Genomic DNA, 19763 nt, shown 5'->3' with positions numbered 1-19763 from the left:
CGTGATAACAACGCGGTACAGACGCGGAACAAACGTGCTATGACGTACCGTGCTCCACCCGCGATTACCCGCTAAAATTTCGCGTCCAATTCCGCGTGTAACCACGTCTTAACCGCGGCCGTAGCACGTCCTAGCACGTTCGTTCCGCGTCTGTACCGCGTCTTTACCGCGTGTGTACCACGTGTACCGCCCGCGATTACCCGCGGTCTAAATTTTTGGGCAGCCCAAAACTTTTTCGCGCGGCCAACCGCGTGTGAATTTCTTACCGCGTGTAACGACGGGTAAAGTACGGCTGTATCGCGTCTTTATCGCGACCTCAAAGCGTCCAACAGCGTCTGCTTCACGGGCAGAAATTTTTGGCCGTGATTCGGCCGCGATACGCCCGTGGAGGGCTGTGTGACCGGGCCGCGAATTTTTTTTTCCCAAACAGGTTTACCTACGAGAGTATAATCCTGCCTCCTGATTGGTTCAGAGGTATACGCATCATGAATATTCATGACTGAGCTGAAAGATACTAGTAGTATTACGCATGCGCGTGACACCAGGCGAAGCTGCTCATGCAGCTCATCGAAATCCAAGTTTGAGTTCGTTGATGCAGCGCAGCTATAGTACGTAGGCTATACACTGCATGCATGGATATGCATGCGCAGTGATTGGCTCTAAGTTATAACTTTTACATGAGCTATAGTATTATGGCGGAGTCTACAAGTACAACTCTCTGCAATTTTGGTCGCTCTAAAGAAGAGAATACCGATTTCTTCTGCAAGAACCATACAAGTCTTTATGTAAGTACCACAATATTATTGTGAAATTGTAAATCGGCCCATCCCATTTTTATTTTAATGCTTTGAAATTGTCAGTATATAGTGTCAGTAGGTTATGTTATTATGTATTCTGAATTAGTCTCAAAAGCAGTGACACATGCATGCAATATAATTTATATGGAGTCTCAAATTTAGTTGACAGAGGCAGTGAAATAAATGTGTGTGGGGATTGTATCTTAATAACAGAAAATGTAAAATCATATCCTGTGCATGTCATATCAAGTTTAAATTCATGAAAGTAGGTCAAAGGTTATGAACCTGCTGTTTGTATTTATTGTTGAAAGCTCAAATTAATGCAATGAAATGGATGTCCTTTAAATATTGTTTTGATTCTGATTTAAGTAAGATAATCTTGAGAAAAAGAAGTTTGAAGATATAAAGATTGAAAAGGACTTAGTCAGATATTCATGTTTAAATAAGAGATGAATCAGTGTAATGTGCACTTGGTATGCATATTAATAATAAAAGCTTGTCTTTGACATGTGTGTAGAGCCTGTATATATTACTTTATGTCCTTTGTTTTCTTTGGCCAGGTTCATCTGTCACAAAGGAACCAGAACCACTGATATGTTTGTTTGTTTTGTTTTATTTCCACTTTTTCATATTAATACAAAGAAACATACAAATAAATATAATGAATAACATGTAAGTTTGACAAAATTTGTTTCTAGTTAAAATAAAAGTTTCATACAAAAGGAAAAAGCAGGAGACCACATGTCGTAAGCGTAAATGCTTGAACATGACCGTGGCCTCTGCCGAGTTAACAAAATAAAAGAACAACCCATGCAACTGCATTGTATTCAATGTTAAATAAGATATAAGTGAAGTGATTAAAAGTGAGCATGGCTGAATTAATTTTGAGTGAAAATAACAAAACAAATTTAGTGAAATATTTCATGTTGAGAAGTGCATTTGTGCAAGGTGCAAAAATTAGCTTGGTGGAACAAAAAAGAGACTAATACCGTGATATTAATGGTGTGTTGGTTTCAGTTACGGGTGATAATATTAAATGTTTGTCAAGATATCATGCTCGGAGCAACACAGTGGCTTTGACCCACATCCAACCATCTCATGTCGGACCATCCTGATAAGATAATTCATACCCCTTGTGTGTGTCTATTGTGTATTCTTGACAGCTAGTGTGTGCATTTGTTGCTTATGTGTTTGTAAATACATGAGGGTGGGTGGGTGTGTGTGTTTATAGAGAGAGAGAGAGAGAGAGAGAGAGAGAGAGCGAGAGAGAGAAAGAGAGAGAGAGAGAAAGATAGTGTTTGTATGTATAGCCTATGTGTGAAATTGGAATATTAGTGTGTGTACTGTAAGTGAACTCTTTGAGAAAAAAAATCCTCAGTGTAAAACTATATAAACCAAGCACCAGAATAACCAGAAATGTTCAAAAACAAACAGACCCCCCCCCCTTCCCCCAATAAAAATCCCCTCGCACCACAGCTAGCTCACATACATTTTGTACACCTAAATGGCCAGCAAAACTGAAGTCCACGCGCATGCGTAATACATATACTAGGTACTGCAGCTCAGCCACAGTGCTGTGAACTCAGCTCGTGAATATTCATGACGCGTATACCTCTGAACCAATCAGGAGGCAGGATTTTACTCTCATAGGTAAACCTGTTTGGGAAAAAAAAATTCGCGACCGGGCCTTAAGATGGTGTTACATCGATGGGCTATGAATATTCATGAATATACTGTACGTCACATATAATGCATATTAATGATTCTACATGGTATGCAGTTATTCGAGATCTCCCGGTTCGATTATAACGAGTTGTAAATAAAAGCAGGACTAGATAATTTGGGTGGAATGGCAAGTTCTTTTCATCATAGCTGCATGAAATAATGTGAATCTAGCACTGTGGATATGATATCAATATTACAATCAGTGGCGTGTCTACGGTAATGGAATCATGGAATAGAATTGTGAAATTTACGAGGTAAGTAAAACTACCAACAAATAGAAAAACTGTTATGAGAAAAGCACGTCAAACTACATCGCTAGTCGAATCAATATGAGATGGATTAATTATGTAGACCACTCATGCACTTCACTATATAACGAAGATCAATGTAAACATTGGTGGTCTACTTGCTTTCATTTTAAAAATCTAATCAATCCCGATTGGTGTGAATAGTATCTCTCGGGGTGAATATAAGAAGAAAAGGCTTTACATTCAGTCATAAAAGAAATACTAGTAGGTCTGCGTCTTTTGTGAGGAGAATTAACAGGCCTCCTTTAGAATTTTTTTTTTTTTTAATTGTTTCTTTTTATCTTCATGATACCTATCTACTCCCTTAAATTTAGTCAGTTAGCACTACTTGAATGAAGTAACGCAACTTAACAATCGTGTATGTTATTGTTTTAAGTTTATATAGTTATTGACACTGGCATACACACACATACACACACGCTCACGCACACACAACGCAAACCAAACTACCGGCTTTTATCAAATGCATCTAACATAAATACTTCCCATGAAGTTTTCAAAAAAGTTGCCGATATTTGATCATGATACTTTTTGTTCGTGAGCCCTGTTTGCCTGATTCTTCTATTTTCCATACTATCTCTGTCATCTCTGCCTTAATTGTTTTCGTTAATAATCATTTGTGTATATTAAACTTATATCTAGTTTTGTAAATAATTTGTTATTTGTTATTTTTGTAATGTTGTCTTGTTTTGTATACGGACTTGCCGAAAAAAAGGCTTGAAGCTGCAAAGCAGGTTTTTTATTACTGTATCGAAAGAAACACACACACGCACACCCACACCCGCTCACACAAACCCGTTGACCCACACCCACGAGCGCACACAAACAATTCGTTGTTCTCTTTTATCATCTACAGTTACACGTATGCCTTTATCAATAAATCTAATGTACATCGCAAACAATTCAAAAAAATCATTTCCTTTTTAAACCTGTCTTTAATACATTTCAGAAAAGGTTACAAAATCATAATATCTATGATGATGATGATGATGATTATTCATTATGAATAAAATGACAATAATGTCGTAAATAGCCAGTAGTGACGACATGCATAGTATATTCGTAATATCGATACCATATAAGGAAGCAATTATCACAACTTGATGTTTACAAAGCGAGTCTTAATTGCTCTATTTTAGCTCTTGTTAGCAATGCGTACAGTTTTTTTCTGAAATTTATGTACAAAATATACAATAAAGTTCCGGAATACATAGAGATAATATTAATATGTAAGCCATGAATCGTTTATGTTATGTAAAGCTTTAATATGAACTCACTACTCATTGCGAATATTATATAAGATGGAAGAACATAGAAATCGATACAAATAGTAACAAATATTTGTTGGGTATGATTGTTTCAAATTAATAATTTGACTTTATCGTCTTATGCTACGTATTGACATGACATGCATACAAGCTCCCAATAATTACATCATAAACACAAAAATAAATCGTCCTCACAGTTAATTCTTCATTACCGACAAACTTGTGCAAAATAAATTCTATACTCATCAAAATAACAATAAACTATATACACACACTCTTTTATTTAATATGGAATTATTTTTTAAAAGTGGAATCGCATTATCATAATGGAAGTGTCGCAATATAGGAATGACAAAACTGATTCGGTCATCATGCACCATGAGGAATGAAAACAAAGAATGCTGGAGTGGGCTATATCAGTCACATTTCATATATTTTACAACAATTTTACAACAAATAAAATGATAAGTTTACAAATACATACTTATGTCATATAATGAAATACCATAATTGTGATGAGGCAAAATTCTTGTTACATGTACCTGTATATCCAAGTTACGTCACACTTCAAAGTTCTTATAGTAGACACACGACAAGCATTATTAAAATGAAGATGTCACATATCAAATAAGGTGTCATCTGATAAAAACACAAAATAAAAAACAAAAGTCAATGTCGGAATATCTCAGTGCTAAAATCAAGTTCGTGACATTTAGGACTTAAACTGCAGTTTCTTAGCAAAATGCCATCCTACTCCTAAAAGAAGATTAGGGGCAGTGTAGTATAGACAGCCTGTCAAATGTTTCTCGTGTCGTTTACGTCACCTTCTTTTATGTTGAGCATAGGCATCAAACGCAACATTGTGCAACTCCCTCTCCCCGCGATTACAGATAAAGAGAGAGAGAGAGAGAGAGAGAGAGAGAGAGAGAGAGCGAGAGAGAGAGGAGGAGGGGGGATAGATAGAGAGAGAGAGAGAGAGAGAGAGAGAGACGGGAGGGGGTGATGAATGCTGATAAATATTTCTTTACAATACGGATAAGGCATTGTATCGTGGATTCATAGACTTAGTTTGAAATAAAATATAAAATATTAGCAAGTACACTATCACAATCTCTACTTACGCAGTTTACATCTGTACTAAACAATGTAATACATTTGCGATAATATCTCTTGATTATGAAAAGTACACATATATTTATGCTGCATATTGTCTACTTTAAAGACATCATCCTAATAAGTATTTGGCATGTTGGAAAGTATACTACCCGAATACAGTTCCAACGCGTCACACAATATGATTTCGTAAACAAAAAAAATATATATATTTTTCAACCTGTATTCCTCATGAAATTATATTTCCTGTCTATTATGGTATTCTAATCATTCTACTCTCAACGATTTTTTTATTATTTTTCTTTTTTACATCCCTACCTAAGCAATGATGAAAACTTTTGGCAAAAAATTCACATTAAAACATTCATTAGGGAGTATAATGCTTCTACATGTCTACTTTCGGTAACTAACAGATACTCCCGTTTTTGTGGAAATCGCTGAAATTAATATAAGACACTTTGTTAACTTTCGCTTCACGATGATTAAAACTTTCATGGTATATCTCCATTATACAACGTCTGCAGGTGGGATTATCATAACTCATTTCCATAAGGACACATTGCCAAGTTTTCTTCTACAGCAGTCTTCATTCAAAACAATTGAACTATGTATTAATCTGTACAGTCTTAAATTCTAAACACTGATTATCTGAGACATATCTACATTTATATCTATTATTATCTACAACGTAAAAAACAGTCTAATCCAATCTCCTTTTCTGATTGTGTCATTATTAGCAGATTTTGTCCATAATTTTGAGAAGTGTTTAAAAGACTTCGACGAGTAAGTCACCGATGCAGACAGCTTCCCCTTTCGAGTTGGTTGCTTTGATACAATACTCACCCTCATCATCTTCCTGGATCCTCCTGATGATGAGGGAGAATGAACCATCATCGTCGCAATCAAAGATAAACCGTGAACTCTCCTCGATCTCGACGCCATCTTGCAACCATTTGATTTCAGGTTCTGGGTCGCCTGCTACTTTGCAATCAAAGCGGGCGCTGTCGCCTTCGAAGACTTCCTGGTCAATGATTTCTTTGAGGAAATGAGGTGCGCCTGGAATGTTCTGATTTAAATCCTTCTTACCTGGACCATCGACGTCATCCTCAACGTCATTATCCGAGTCATCGTCGCTCTCATCATCGCCGTTTTGTCGCTCATTCGCTTTCGTATCTCTCTCTGTGATCTTATGATCCCTATTGTTCATCGTTGCATGTTCTTTCTCCTGTTCCTTACTAACAATCGTTTCCGCCACCTCTTGTTTGGCCTCGTCGTCGCATGTGGACATCGCACTCCTCTCGGCATCATCTTTGGTCGCTTTATCATCAGCTTCCGTGATGATTGGCGGAGTGGTCGGGGTGGATGGTGGTTTGTCTTTTGACGATGAGGGCGATGATTGGCTTCGCATGAGGCTTCCGCTATTCTCACCAGATTTCTTGCTGCTACCGAATAGTGACAAGGACGCCATCCTTCCAATAGCTCGCACTGCTGTAGCTGTTTTCTGTTAGTTACGAAGTAAAAGTACAACATATCAGTTAGAATTGAAAATAAAATAGCTTTATATCATATGCTCGTGTTACATTCATATTAGTTAATAAAGTAGATTCAACCACGTTGATTCCTACACACTTTTATGAAATTTGAAAAATGCAAAATCCATTAAGCCACTCCTGAAGCAAAAGCAAAAATAAATCCTCGCTTTAGCATGTGTAGGCCGAATTAAACACGGAATGATAATTCCATATAGATTACGCATTACGGAGATATATTAAAAAAATTGTAATGCTAAATTATCCCACGAACTAATTTCATTTTGCCTACATGACTCTTCAAAAACTATAATTCATGAACGTTCTTTGTTATTTGGACTTATATTTTAGCTCTCCCTCTAAAGTCAACATACTACAGTCGTTTACATTATCAGTATCAATATCAACAATATCCCGATGTTCCATTAGTGATATAATAGTAGACTATTGATTAAAATAAATCACCAAATAATGATTAAAAAGAAATTATATCGCATAATTATGACCATTTTTAAACGACAATAGTACAATGTTTAAAAATTAAATTGACTCGAGAACGAATATAAATCGGATCTCTTTTAATAATTATTACATTGTCCTTTTTCGACGATCGTATTTTAATGCATCCCTTTATGATTTTATTTCAATTTTTTTCAGTCTTCTTCTTTTCGTCCCTTTTAAACTCACTACAAGTTCTTTTTTTCTTATTTTGTAAAGAGTTGTTATGTTAATCTCCTTTAGAAACGAACTCGTCTGTCTACACTTTTCATTCGTGTTGTTGTCGCCAGTGTTTGCTCTCGAAACACGTTCATGCTTTACCACAGACCTGATGTGCATCCTCCAAGAAAATCAAGTTTCGAATATCACTTTACCCTCTGTGGTGACTTTTTCTTTCTTTAGCAATAACCATAAGCATATTTTGTTAATACTTTCACCCGATAGAATAACTTTGAATAAAATTGTATAAATATAGGGTTAGTGACACTGCATACATGAATCTTGAAATTTAGTTAGTCTTCACACAAAATCCGTTATATGATTGTCCAAACCGCGGGTTAATATCACTTCAAAACCAAGGTACATAATACCAGACATACTATTTCATCAGCCGAGTCTTCATTTGTTGATTCCTGATTAGATTCACTTGAATCTGACTGCTTGAACAATGACCAGAGGGCAAGGAAAGCAAGGGGTAGAAATTTCACTCATCACATAAAACATTTAGTTCAACTGGCCTAAAAACAAACATGTGTTTAACCAAGTGCATAAGATATTCCGTTTGTGAATAAAAGTTATCTAAGTTACTCCATTTATATTCCCTTATGAAACATAATTGATTTATTTGCAAAACCATTCCAAGTTACAAACGGATACCGTAGCACACAAAAATGCGATTAAACGGAATTCCAAAGATAAAAAACAATTTGCAACCAATTTGAGCCGCGTAGTTTGGACTTTCGATTGATTTTTGTTTAGATTTGCATTCAACCACAACCATCACGCAAGATACCCAAGACCACATAAAAACACCATTACCGGCACTTACTTGAAAAGCTAACATTAAAAACAAACTAATACAACATATACAAGACTACATTTCACATGATAAACGAAGGACAAATTGGTGAACAAAACTTCCAAGAGCAGAAAGTGGCCATGAGAAAGAAACGATAAAGCGATAGGAACTACAGCACATTACAAACAACAATACTGAAACCCTACAGACCTAAATGAGAATTTTAAGCAGAACCATATATTGCACATGTTCTGACGTGTCACAAATTTCTAAGCTAATAACTTGTAAACAATGACACTATGACAAGGGTCCCTTTGCCCTTAACTTGTCTACATGGTGTAATTTTTTATTTGCCTTTTAACATGATGCTACAGCATTACAACTACAAGTCTACAACAATGTCTTGCGATCTAATTTAAATCTAGTGACACTGGCCGGGAGAAAGAAAGAAGTTTATGGCCTATTCAAACTTACCTGCCATCGCCGTCTTGCCACGAAGTTTTTGAGTTTAGCGGTACTAATCTTGTTGCATTTGAGTTCTTTAGAGTCTGTGACAAGCCAATGGTGTTGGAGGCACTCAGCCGCTGTCATTCTCTCCCTGTGAGATAACCACGAAATCAAATTCGATTAGATCATTGATCAAAGTAAGTCACAGTATATAATGTCACCTTTAGTTACAAGAATTAAATGGTAAGCCTTTCTTATTAAACATATAACCCTGATGACTCTTTCTAATAACCCGCTTATCACAGATCAACAGTGCAATAATACTGCGTTTCCGTCTGTTCTACGTTAAGAGCGACACTCAGTGGGAAGTTGTCGGAGAAACATAGCGACATATAATATTACAATATTACATTCTTTTTCATTGTAGTTTGTCAGATACAAAAACCTGGCTTTGATAGTTTAATACCGTGATAATAAAATAAAAGACTAACGAAGTCGCACACAATCAGCCTGTCCCTAGCTAATATTAACAGCAATTTATATCGTAATGATGATGATGATGATGATGTTCACCATGAATTATACTTATCAATGTGTAACTCACTCTTTCTTCTGGATCAAGAGACCCTCGATGAATGTCTTCGCATCTTCAGAGATCGCATCAAAAGCTTCATCTTCAAAGTCCCACTCAGCTAGCGTCACATTATTCAGTGTCTCTGCATCGTTATCACCCATGAATGGAGACAATCCACTCAATCTACATCAGAGAGGGAAAAAAAAGTAAATTCATCAGCTTGGACATTAAATTAATGGATTTATTAAAATAACCCTACTTTTTTAACAAAAAATTGTTCATGGACCCCGTCACCGATTACCATCAGTTTGCCGCCCAAAGTCGGCGGGATGACGCGTTCTCGGACTCCCGTGAAGTTTCGCCATTTATTTGTCCATGTGATTCGTTTATAACATTCACGTCCATTTGCTTAATGGGTTATTGTAATAATGAACTTTATCAATGGTTGTTGTTTTTGCAACTTTGGTATTTCTAAAACGCAAATATATACAGCATGAAAATATATAAATATACAGAATGCGATTATATATTAATGACTTTAAATTGATTGATACAGTCATATTCGAAAAGCTGATATTCGTTTGACAGATTTTAGTCTAGATGTATTTAGCATGCATAAGAACAGACCAGGACTAAATGTTCACCTCATCCAACCATCTACTGAACTATTTCCAATTCTCCCATAAGTTTCAAATAGGCTCACCTTTTTTACCCATATCCTTCTAAAATACATTTAAATTTTTTTTTACCACAAGAGGTTTTTAATATATTTTTATATCAAGAAAATGACCATTGATATACTGCATCTCATATTACTTACAAGATATAGCAAATGACACCAACACTCCACATATCGGTAGTGAAACCTATGACATCGTAGTTGATTACTTCCGGGGCGACGAACTCTGGTGTACCGAACATGACCTTTGTGCTTTGAGCTGGGTTGAAGTCCCTTGCTAGACCAAAGTCAATCAGTTTGATCCGGCTACCCGTTTTGTCTATACACAGGATGTTTTCTGGTTTCAGGTCAAGATGCAGGATGTTTGTTGAATGCATGTGATGTACACCAGCGCATATCTGTCTCATGAACTCAATGACGTCACTCTCCGTCAACCCAAAGTCGTCATCGATCACCCTTTCGAAGAGCTCACCGCCGTTCACACTAAGTTATGAAATTAAAAAAGAAGTACAAACATGTAATGAAGATCACTACGTTCTTCAAAGAATTACAAGACTAAGACACAAAGCATCAAACTTACATGGATATATTTTTTGGGAAATCGCATCTACAAATTTAGGCGATATTGGCGTTTTCTAGCACACTTACTAAAATACAAATGTTTCGATTCATTGAACTTTCATATAAACTTCTGTGTTAATATTTAAATTATTGAGCGCATTGACGGTCAATTTTCAAATCATTCACCCATCCTCTATAATGATCTATATTAAATGGCAGTTTTAGAGACCGATTTATCTTCACAAACAAATGTCCCTATAAGCTATTTGATCTTGAGCTTACTACTTTTATTCATTCGGCATTCTAGTCTGCTTATTTGTAATGACAATTGCCCAAATTTTTTATAAAAACGGTTATTTTTATGAGTTATCCTCAATACGATTCCTCTTAAATCCTTGAATGACTTACATCTCTAGGACCATAATCATCTGTTTAGGTGACTCAAAAGCATCCAGGCATTGTAGAAGTTTAGCATGATGAAGCTTGTTCATGATTTCGATCTCATTCTTGACTGATTCTTTATCTGTGCTCTTAATGGTTTTGATCATCTTAGCTGCGTACGCCTTGCCGGTCACCTTCTCGATGCATTTATGGACAGTTCCGAAACGCCCTCTGTTTGGGGGGGGGGGGGGGAATCAGAGAGATTGCACAAGATAGGTTAGTGAAAACGTAAATGAACACAAAAGAACTGGATGGAAAGTTTTTCATTTGGTTAATCGATTTCGCACTTCATATCAAAGATTTCACGATATCGACTGGGTTATATTGCTCTAGTCAGACTTTCATTTAATTGTAGACAGTTTATCGTACGGTACAACATGGTAATATTGTGTGATTTATTATTTGATTGTTTGCAGTTCAAAAATATTCAGAGAATGAGTAAGCTTTATTCCTCAGAACTAGCTATATGGGATGAAGGCAGGAAATGCAAATGACTCCAGAACTTAATGGTAAAAGTAGGATATTTCTTCTGAACAGATAGCATTCCATCAACATATTTGATAATCATAATTGTCTGCAAAATTACGCCTGTTCTTCCTTTACAATATGTCTGCACATTTGTCATGGCTGTTCCCTTTTAACATAAAACGGTATACAACTAGCCAATATGACAATGCACTACAACAGGTCATTCTATGGATTAGTTTATGACGAAAGGAATGACAATAATAAACCAACTAAGGCATACAAGTATACTTACTTTCCCAAGACCTCTTTGATCTGGTACTTGTCTGAAAAGTCTTTATCTGGTTTGATGGTCACGTGACGGAACTCGACTTCTTCTGCATCATCTAAACATGGATCGGGAGGGAATAAAGAATGAAATGCATCAATACTTATTCACTCATCCAAAGAGAGAAAAAGAGAGCAAAGATGGAAACCTCCCTTTGGATGGATATCTCCACATTAACATAAAAAACAACATCAACAATACCAGAAACGACAACAAAATAACATCAACAATATCATCATCATCATCCGACATTATATCGACTATATTTGTTGTGCCTTCAACCCGATTTCAATTCCCTGTCTTTCTATATTTGAAATATTAGGCCCTAGTTTTTTTGAAAAATTTATACTATATCAGTAGACAGTGGCAATAACATTTTGAGCAACATCATAGTAAAATGATCTACCATACGAAAATTTGAATTATGATCATATTCCTTACTCTCTGTCACTGGCTTCCTCATATCCACCTTCTTCTTTTCCTCGACTACGGTCAGTATGGGGTCACTCTCTTGACCTGGCTTGCTGATCCCGTGTTCATTCTCCGAACTGACCCGGAAGAGATACTTCGTTTCAGGTTTGAGGTTGTCGATGGTGTGTGATGTGTGTGACACGACGTCTGCCTTTGTCCATGCCTCGTCATCGACAGTCCGCATCTCGACCACGTATCCAGTGATCCTGCTACCACCATCATAACTCGATCCCGTCCATGAAAGCGTCAATGACTGTCGACTGATATTGGATGCGATGGGCGTGCCGACAGGAGGGTCGGGTTTGTCTGTGATGACAAATATCATGACATTAATGTTTCGATAAAATAACAATTCTAGCCTGGTTTTTTTAGGTCATACATGTGAAATTACGACTACTTTTAAATAAATTGCAGTCTATGAACCGGCGGTTTTTATCGCCTAAGAAATCATTGTTAGGTTTGATATTGTTAAAAAGGTACATTTCAGATATGTCATATATTAGATATGGATATCACATCTTGATTATTATTATTCTTATTCTTAGTGCTTAGCAATATAAACATTACGGATGACATTTCATCTGCTTTAACTCCCACCCCCTCCCTCGATCAATATGATATCGCACAAGGCTCGCCATCACTTTCCTTATAAGGACGGGAGGAAATATAAAAAATTAAGTCATATACAAAAAAATGCAGATTTTTCTTCAGAGATGGAATTCGTGTCTTACCTAATACACTGACATAGATAGCGGTGTCATCGGACCCGAGGTCGTTTTCTACCTGCAGAGTGTATCGACCACTGTCATCATGCGTCGCCTTAGTGACTGTCAACGTCGTACTCGTATCAGTCTCCTCAATCTTAACACGGTCGCTTTCCTGGACCGTCTTCCGATTCTTTCTCCATACCACCACATCGGGCTCGGGGATGGCTACGAAGTTACAGGTCACTGAAAGGTCATGACCTGCCATGACCTGCAGGGTCTTCGGCGCATCCTTGATTCGGGCAGGAGCTGGGAGGAGAACAAAAGTGTAAAGAGGATTTGAAAATGTGATCTGTTAAAACATATCTAGAGTAGGGCAATTATACACTACATTAATTCTAACACTATACATGGCTAGATACTACTTATGAACTACGCCCGTTGCAAATGGGCGCCATTTTAATGACGTAGGACTACGTCATCGACTGTATTATGCCTTTCTTGACGCGACATAATTATAAGAGTGTACAGCAAATAAATGCATATTGAACAGTGAAAATATTGCGTTAAATTACTGAAGCAGGAGCCAATTGCTTACATAATGCTGTATCATGGGCAACGGATATTATTTACAGTTTTACACTTTCTATAAATTACTGGATTATCTGTTTAAGTTATATTCTCTCTCATTTCCGCTTTTCCGCCTGTCCCTATACACGGTATAATTGAAGATAAACATACAATCTTTGATTACCAAATCGGATAATAGGTTGAACTTTAAACAAATATTGATTAAACATATAGAAATCTTTTTTTCAACAATCACAAAGATTGTAGAGCCAATTATTTTGTTTATAAACAATGATATTTTGATTAGTTATTAAAGTAACAGGCAATTGAAACAATGACTGAACTGTCATTCGTCATTCGTTCCATAATGTGTGCATATGCTTCGATGAAAATGTATATGCATTGCGAGGGGTTGCTGGAAATAAATGATTGCATTCATCAGCTACTTTCATAGGCCACTACACTACGCCAAATATAATCGCATTTCTTTATTAATAAGTCAAATTTGAAACATGATTATTTAAGATAAGACTGTAGAAAAGGTCTTGATAATATCTGCGAAGTCTTCGTTTGGACACATTCCATTTGGACTAAATTAATGAGCATGATCAAATATATCTCACAATGGAACGGTTCTCTTTCTTATTTGTTGTTGCAAAGTTTTAATATTGACATGGTCTCTATAAACTGTCACCTACAAAAGTAAGACGGAATGTTCTTTACATTTTTTTCTTCTTCAAACATGAACTATTATACCTGGGGTTAGGAGTATAGCAATAATCCTAATTCATAAACATGTCGAGGTACATTAATACATAGAGTCATGACGCCGTTATTCAACGTTTGGCCATAAAGCAAGCCGGTCAGTGTAAATTCAGAGCACTTAGAAAAGGAAATACCTCGGGGCAACCGACTTTTACCTCATTCCCTCATCCGACAACAATCGATTTTCCCATTCATAAAAACAATATTACGCCGGAGATCATTTATCATAAAATAACGGCGAGGAAAAGACGCGGTCGTATGGACATAATTATATAGATCGATTTCATGGATTGAGAAAACACAATTTATTCGACATCATGTATTATCACGATACAGAAAATTACTAAGAAGTTTTTGAAATAAGGAGATAGACATTGAATCAGTTTTACATAAAGAAGGCGGTAAAGATAGAGATTAGAAGTGGTTGGATAGATGGAAGAGTGTGTTGTAGAGAGAGAGAGAGAGAGTAATAGAGATATAATTTTTTAAATAATTTAAAAAAGCAAAGGCGGACAAAACAAAACAGAGAAAGAGAGTGAGAGAGAGAGAGAGAGAGAGAGAGAAAGAGAGAAAGAAAAGGAGGTTGGGGGAGGGGGAGGACATACTGAAACAGAGAGGAAATATCTCAAGCATATGGAAATACGGAAACAACAATTGTTGTTAACTTCCACAATACAATCACCACAGAACCATTCATAACTTATTTTAAAGATTCTGTACAAGTAAACAACTATCTGTCAGAAGTTTGAATCCTACATGTACACGATTCGCGTATGATTTGTTTCAAAGGCCTTGTCTGAACTCTTCACTACCTTTAAGAAAGAAAGACAATAAATCCCTCCACGCGTTGTGTACCAAAGCACTCTAACAATCGACTAGTGTTTACATGTTTGCATCCACGATTACACCGCGATAATCGACGTTTAGTGTCATCATGTCTACATGCAAGACTCTATTCACAACGTACAAACTACAACTTAGGGTTTTATACCATTAACCGGCTAATGAGAAAAGAGTTGTAAAATAAAAGATATTGCTTAGAGTAAATTTAAAGCAAGATTATATCGTCGGACATGACTGAAAGAGCGCAAGACATTACAGTAAATACAGAACTTCCAAACGAAAACGTCCAAACGAAAAAGCATTTTAAGAAACCGTGAAAAATAATATTTCATTCTGATACGTTCTCATGAATCCTCACGTAAATACAAAATAGGAGATAAGGCAAAAGAAAAAATAGAGAGAGAGAGAGAGAGAGAGAGAAGGGGGGGGGGGCAGAGCCAAAGAGACAGAGAATAGGTAAGCGATGGCGAAGAATTCATTGTAACTCCGCGATACAAGTCAAGTTTCGATGTCACTTGGCGTTTTCTTTCTCTAACTAAAAAATGTGCTTGCTTTCGAAAGATATTCAGACATGTAATCATGTTTATTTGTGATACGTCTTTGGTATTTTCTAGGAAGTTCTCGCGACTCAAATAGAGGATAATGCGGTGTTACCATCTTTCTCCCTCTCTAACCATGCTAACACAGACCCTACGCGCTATCCCAGGGTCGCTCAGTGTTTGTCACGTCACATCCAACCACTAACGATTTGAGTAAACTTATCTAAGCACTGACACGGAACCTTTTATTCTCTCCTTCACATCGCATCAAGAATGCTTTGTAACTTTTAAGATGCATTCTTGTTTTCAACGGAACGTACAAGATTCCCATCGATTTTCAATATCAACGCGATTTAACAACACATTCTTTAGAAATCAATTCGACGAATTGGTATTATAACATAGCTATTACATGTCGCAATCGTTGATTTCTCTAACTTGTGATTTGAGAATCACACACAGTTATTTTATATAAAATATACCCTTATCATTATCATTGTCATTCTCTTGCCCTTATCATCTTACGGACAAGATTATTTTTTTGCAAATGCAACGAATGATGGACTGATGGCATCTACATTGAATAAGTGGAATAGATCAGTTGTCCTGATCAAAATAAAAATCAATCCTCAATTTAATAATTCATTCATAGGCAAATCTTAAACAGAAAGCGATTAACAACAACAAAATTGTCTCCTTTTTCATTTTGTATCGAGACCTCATGACTTGTGGTAGATCTAGGGGGTATAGAAAAGCCTTGAGGAATAATGAGATAAACAATAGACTTCTTGGATGACAGTAGTGCATCGATTTTGCGATCTGGACAAGACAGGGTGTGTAATTCCCGATACGATCATTGGGTCAATATTGGTGCTAAGACATGGCGGTAATAAGAGGTACACATATGCACTGATCATCATGTACATCGCTATCCATTGGGATTGATACACGTGTTCTTATTCTGTTCATTGATTGTGCATATGCTGTGACACAGAAGCTTAGATTTATATTCACTTTCTTAACATATGCTTTTAGATCTTTCAATTCAATTTTCATTCTAGTATGTAACATCGAAGATGTTGTCACGAGTTTTATATACACACTGAGCTAGTTTTGGTGTACCCTTTCTTGTGACAATATGTATTTTGTATTACATAATATCTTTGCGGTTCTAGTTTAGTTACATAATATGTTATATCGGACACTGAACATTATGCGCATCGAAGAAGAATATAACACTTTACTGTGATGATAATAACATCTTTCTTTCTTTTTAGTTTCTCTTAAGGTCTATCTTCCGTTCAAACAGAAAAAGATCAAGGGAACACGGACCGATTAATGAACTATGAAAATTAAGCTAACACTCATTCACATAAACATACCAAAACAGTTACAAATAATTATTCAAAAAAAAGAAAATTACAGACCTATTGGATACGATAGCATGTCTCTTACAAACTTCTGTTAAAATGTCAAAGGAAAAGCATGAACTTACCTTCGACGATAATCTCTGCTGTGCTTTCCTTTGTTCCACATGAGTTGACAGCCTTGCATGTATATTCCCCTGCATCTTCAAGCCCTGCCTCTCTCACAATCAACATAGCTACGTCATCATCTGGAAAATCCATCTTATATTTCCTGTCATCTTTCAGTTCTACTCCATCTTTGTACCAGAATATGTCCGGTTCCGGTTCCCCTACAACCTTGCACTTGAGCATGGCCGAGCTCTCCTCCAGGACCGCGGTATCCTTCAGTGGCTCCAGGAAGCAAGGTGGATCCGTAGCAGGAGCCGCCGTCGAGTCTCCATTCACAGTAGCAGTGGTGGCAGCGGTGGGATTATCCATCGCACTTTCTGTGGTATCAGGTGTAGACGCTGAGTACGTGGATTCCTCGATGGACGATGAAGTTTTGGTGAATGATGAGAGAGATATCTCCTGCACCTCAGACGGGGGTGAGATCACCTCCTTGTTATTGTTTGTGTTCGTGTTGTGCTGTATTGGAGCGGGCGGTGAGGGCGGTGTACCGTTGACTGCCTTGGCAAGCCTAACGTTGAATGTGGACGCTACCTTGTCGTGTGTGCAATCACTTTCGATCACACTGCGGGGAGGATCGTCTGGATGAGGAATAGTGATCGCCGGCTCATCAATCGATAACCTTAGACCATTCACGTTCTCTTCATCTAAAAATTTGAGAAAAAACAACAATCAATGCTATTCACATAAGTCTCGCACAATACCAATATTAAAACAATCTTAATAAAGCTACAAGAAAATCTAACTTTATGATCGGGGCAAAACCACTACGAAGTAACAATATTAGTATGTCAATCTAAAAAAGTGTTTCAAGAAAATTGTTCGCTCCTTCTATTACCAGGTCATAGTTAGGCTTCTGCTACTACCACGACTGTTACCTTCAATATAAATCTAGTTCTAGTCCTCCTGATTGACAAAATGACCGTCTCTCCGTCTATGTTTTCAGATTTTAATATAAAAGTTCGAACGTCATCCTGAGGCACTGGCTGTCAGTCACGGTCTATTAGCCGTTGTTGATGGTAGAGCTCATTACACTTCACGCTAATTCAGCTCAGCGTGCTACCTTCCCTACTGTATTACATATCCTTCGTTTAAAGGTTAATCATCGTCAACATATCATCATCGTAAAAACAAAATATAAGTTTTTGTTTTCTTTTCTTAAATTGTAGGATTTAATTTCCCTACACAACTTGAGAATATCTTGAGAAATCAGGAGTAATTTACATTTTAATTCTAACTCTTTTACCCATAATGATAAACTCACTGGCTTATTGATTACGCATTTTATTAGGTTAAAACAAGCGATGGAGATTCTCAAGGCAAGATATAAAAGGAAGGGAAATAATGTAAAAATAAAACAGGAACCTTCCAGGCACGCCAAATACTTACCAAAAGTTTATAAACTACTGTATAGCATAAGCACTAACCAGCATAGCGCAAGGAAAAACAGACTGAAATACAACTAACACATAATCTCAACATAGTAACATTGATATAACACTATAACGCTAAGAATATGAATGAGGTGATACCTTGTACGGTCAGCTCAGCAGCACAAGTAACTGATCCTACACCATTGGTTGCAGTACAGGCATAGTCACCTTCATCTTCTGCGAAAGCTTCGGCGATCAGGAGCTTAGCTACCGTATCTGAAAGAAAACCATCACAAACAAAATGGTAATTTAACGGAATTCAATTTTGAAAATATTCACGTTTTCTCCCTTTTGCAGAAAGATATATACATGTCAAGAATACACCTTACAGGAAATTACTATTCAGATTTAGATTTGTTTATTCATATTGTGTAATATCAGAGAAAATTTAGACAACGTTAAAACGATCTTTAAAGTTCACAGTTTGAGATCATGATTGTTAATAAATAACATTGAAAGACATTCATACAACGTTCATTCTTCACTAAACTTTCAAACAAAACGAATAAGATAAAGCTGAAATAGCTATAATTTTTTTTGTACTGGCTGCCCCAACACAATAACAACAGCAACAAAAAAGCGAGGAAAAAACATAAGAGAAAAACTAAGTAAAAATCAAAGTTATGTTTGCGTAATAAACGAGTTACAGTGATTTATCTGTAAACTACTTTATCTGTTAACAACGGTTTGTTTGCTAAGAATAAATAAAATCACATTAATTCAAATAAGCAAAATTTACCGCTTCGCATGTATCTTACTCTCAATAAAATATCCTAACATATACCAGTTTAACTTACAAGAACATCTATGTCTCCAAGCACCACCGCCGCAAAATGAAAACAGGCAATGAAAGTTTCAGACTGAATAATCCTCTCGTATTACACATGTAGATTTACCCTTTTAATAAACGAGAATTCATCTCTATAATCCGCCCCGGAGCTGGACTATATATGAATTTAGAATCCTATTAATACACAAGACTTAACATCGTACACCATTTCGCGCATAGTCTTTTTCAAAGGCGGTCCATATCCCTGTAATTACTCTACATACATTCCATCGATTCTGACATAATTAATCTTGAGTTCTGATATTGAAATTGCTTTAAGAAAGAGAAAGAGGGAGAGACTGTATTTGAAGTAAGTCTTACAAATA

General features: G+C 36.5%; 1 protein-coding gene across 5 annotated transcripts in view; it reads right to left on the bottom strand.

Annotated features, from left to right (window-relative positions):
* Positions 1 to 3745: 3745 nt before the first annotated feature.
* LOC581963 (myosin light chain kinase, smooth muscle) overlaps positions 3746 to 19763 on the bottom strand; it is a 122745-nt gene continuing 106727 nt past the window's right edge. For 3 of the 5 annotated variants that reach the window (XM_030974991.1, XM_011669618.2, XM_011669617.2), the window contains 11 exons: positions 18708 to 18824; positions 17139 to 17822; positions 12954 to 13235; positions 12193 to 12528; positions 11719 to 11809; positions 10926 to 11129; positions 10098 to 10439; positions 9308 to 9460; positions 8731 to 8854; positions 7838 to 7897; positions 3746 to 6712 (listed from right to left, as the gene is read on the bottom strand). In XM_030974991.1, the coding sequence (XP_030830851.1) occupies positions 5978 to 6712; positions 7838 to 7897; positions 8731 to 8854; positions 9308 to 9460; positions 10098 to 10439; positions 10926 to 11129; positions 11719 to 11809; positions 12193 to 12528; positions 12954 to 13235; positions 17139 to 17822; positions 18708 to 18824 (3128 nt within the window). In that variant the 3' untranslated portion in view covers positions 3746 to 5977. The remainder of the gene's footprint in view (positions 6713 to 7837; positions 7898 to 8730; positions 8855 to 9307; positions 9461 to 10097; positions 10440 to 10925; positions 11130 to 11718; positions 11810 to 12192; positions 12529 to 12953; positions 13236 to 17138; positions 17823 to 18707; positions 18825 to 19763) is intronic. The other 2 variants (XM_030974992.1, XM_030974993.1) reach the window with 2 other exon arrangements.

The sequence above is a fragment of the Strongylocentrotus purpuratus genome, unplaced genomic scaffold (assembly GCF_000002235.5).
Source record: "Strongylocentrotus purpuratus isolate Spur 01 unplaced genomic scaffold, Spur_5.0 spur5_scaffold_7, whole genome shotgun sequence".
In the NCBI taxonomy this organism is placed as follows: domain Eukaryota; kingdom Metazoa; phylum Echinodermata; class Echinoidea; order Camarodonta; family Strongylocentrotidae; genus Strongylocentrotus; species Strongylocentrotus purpuratus.
This window is presented reverse-complemented; position numbering and strand designations above follow the sequence as displayed.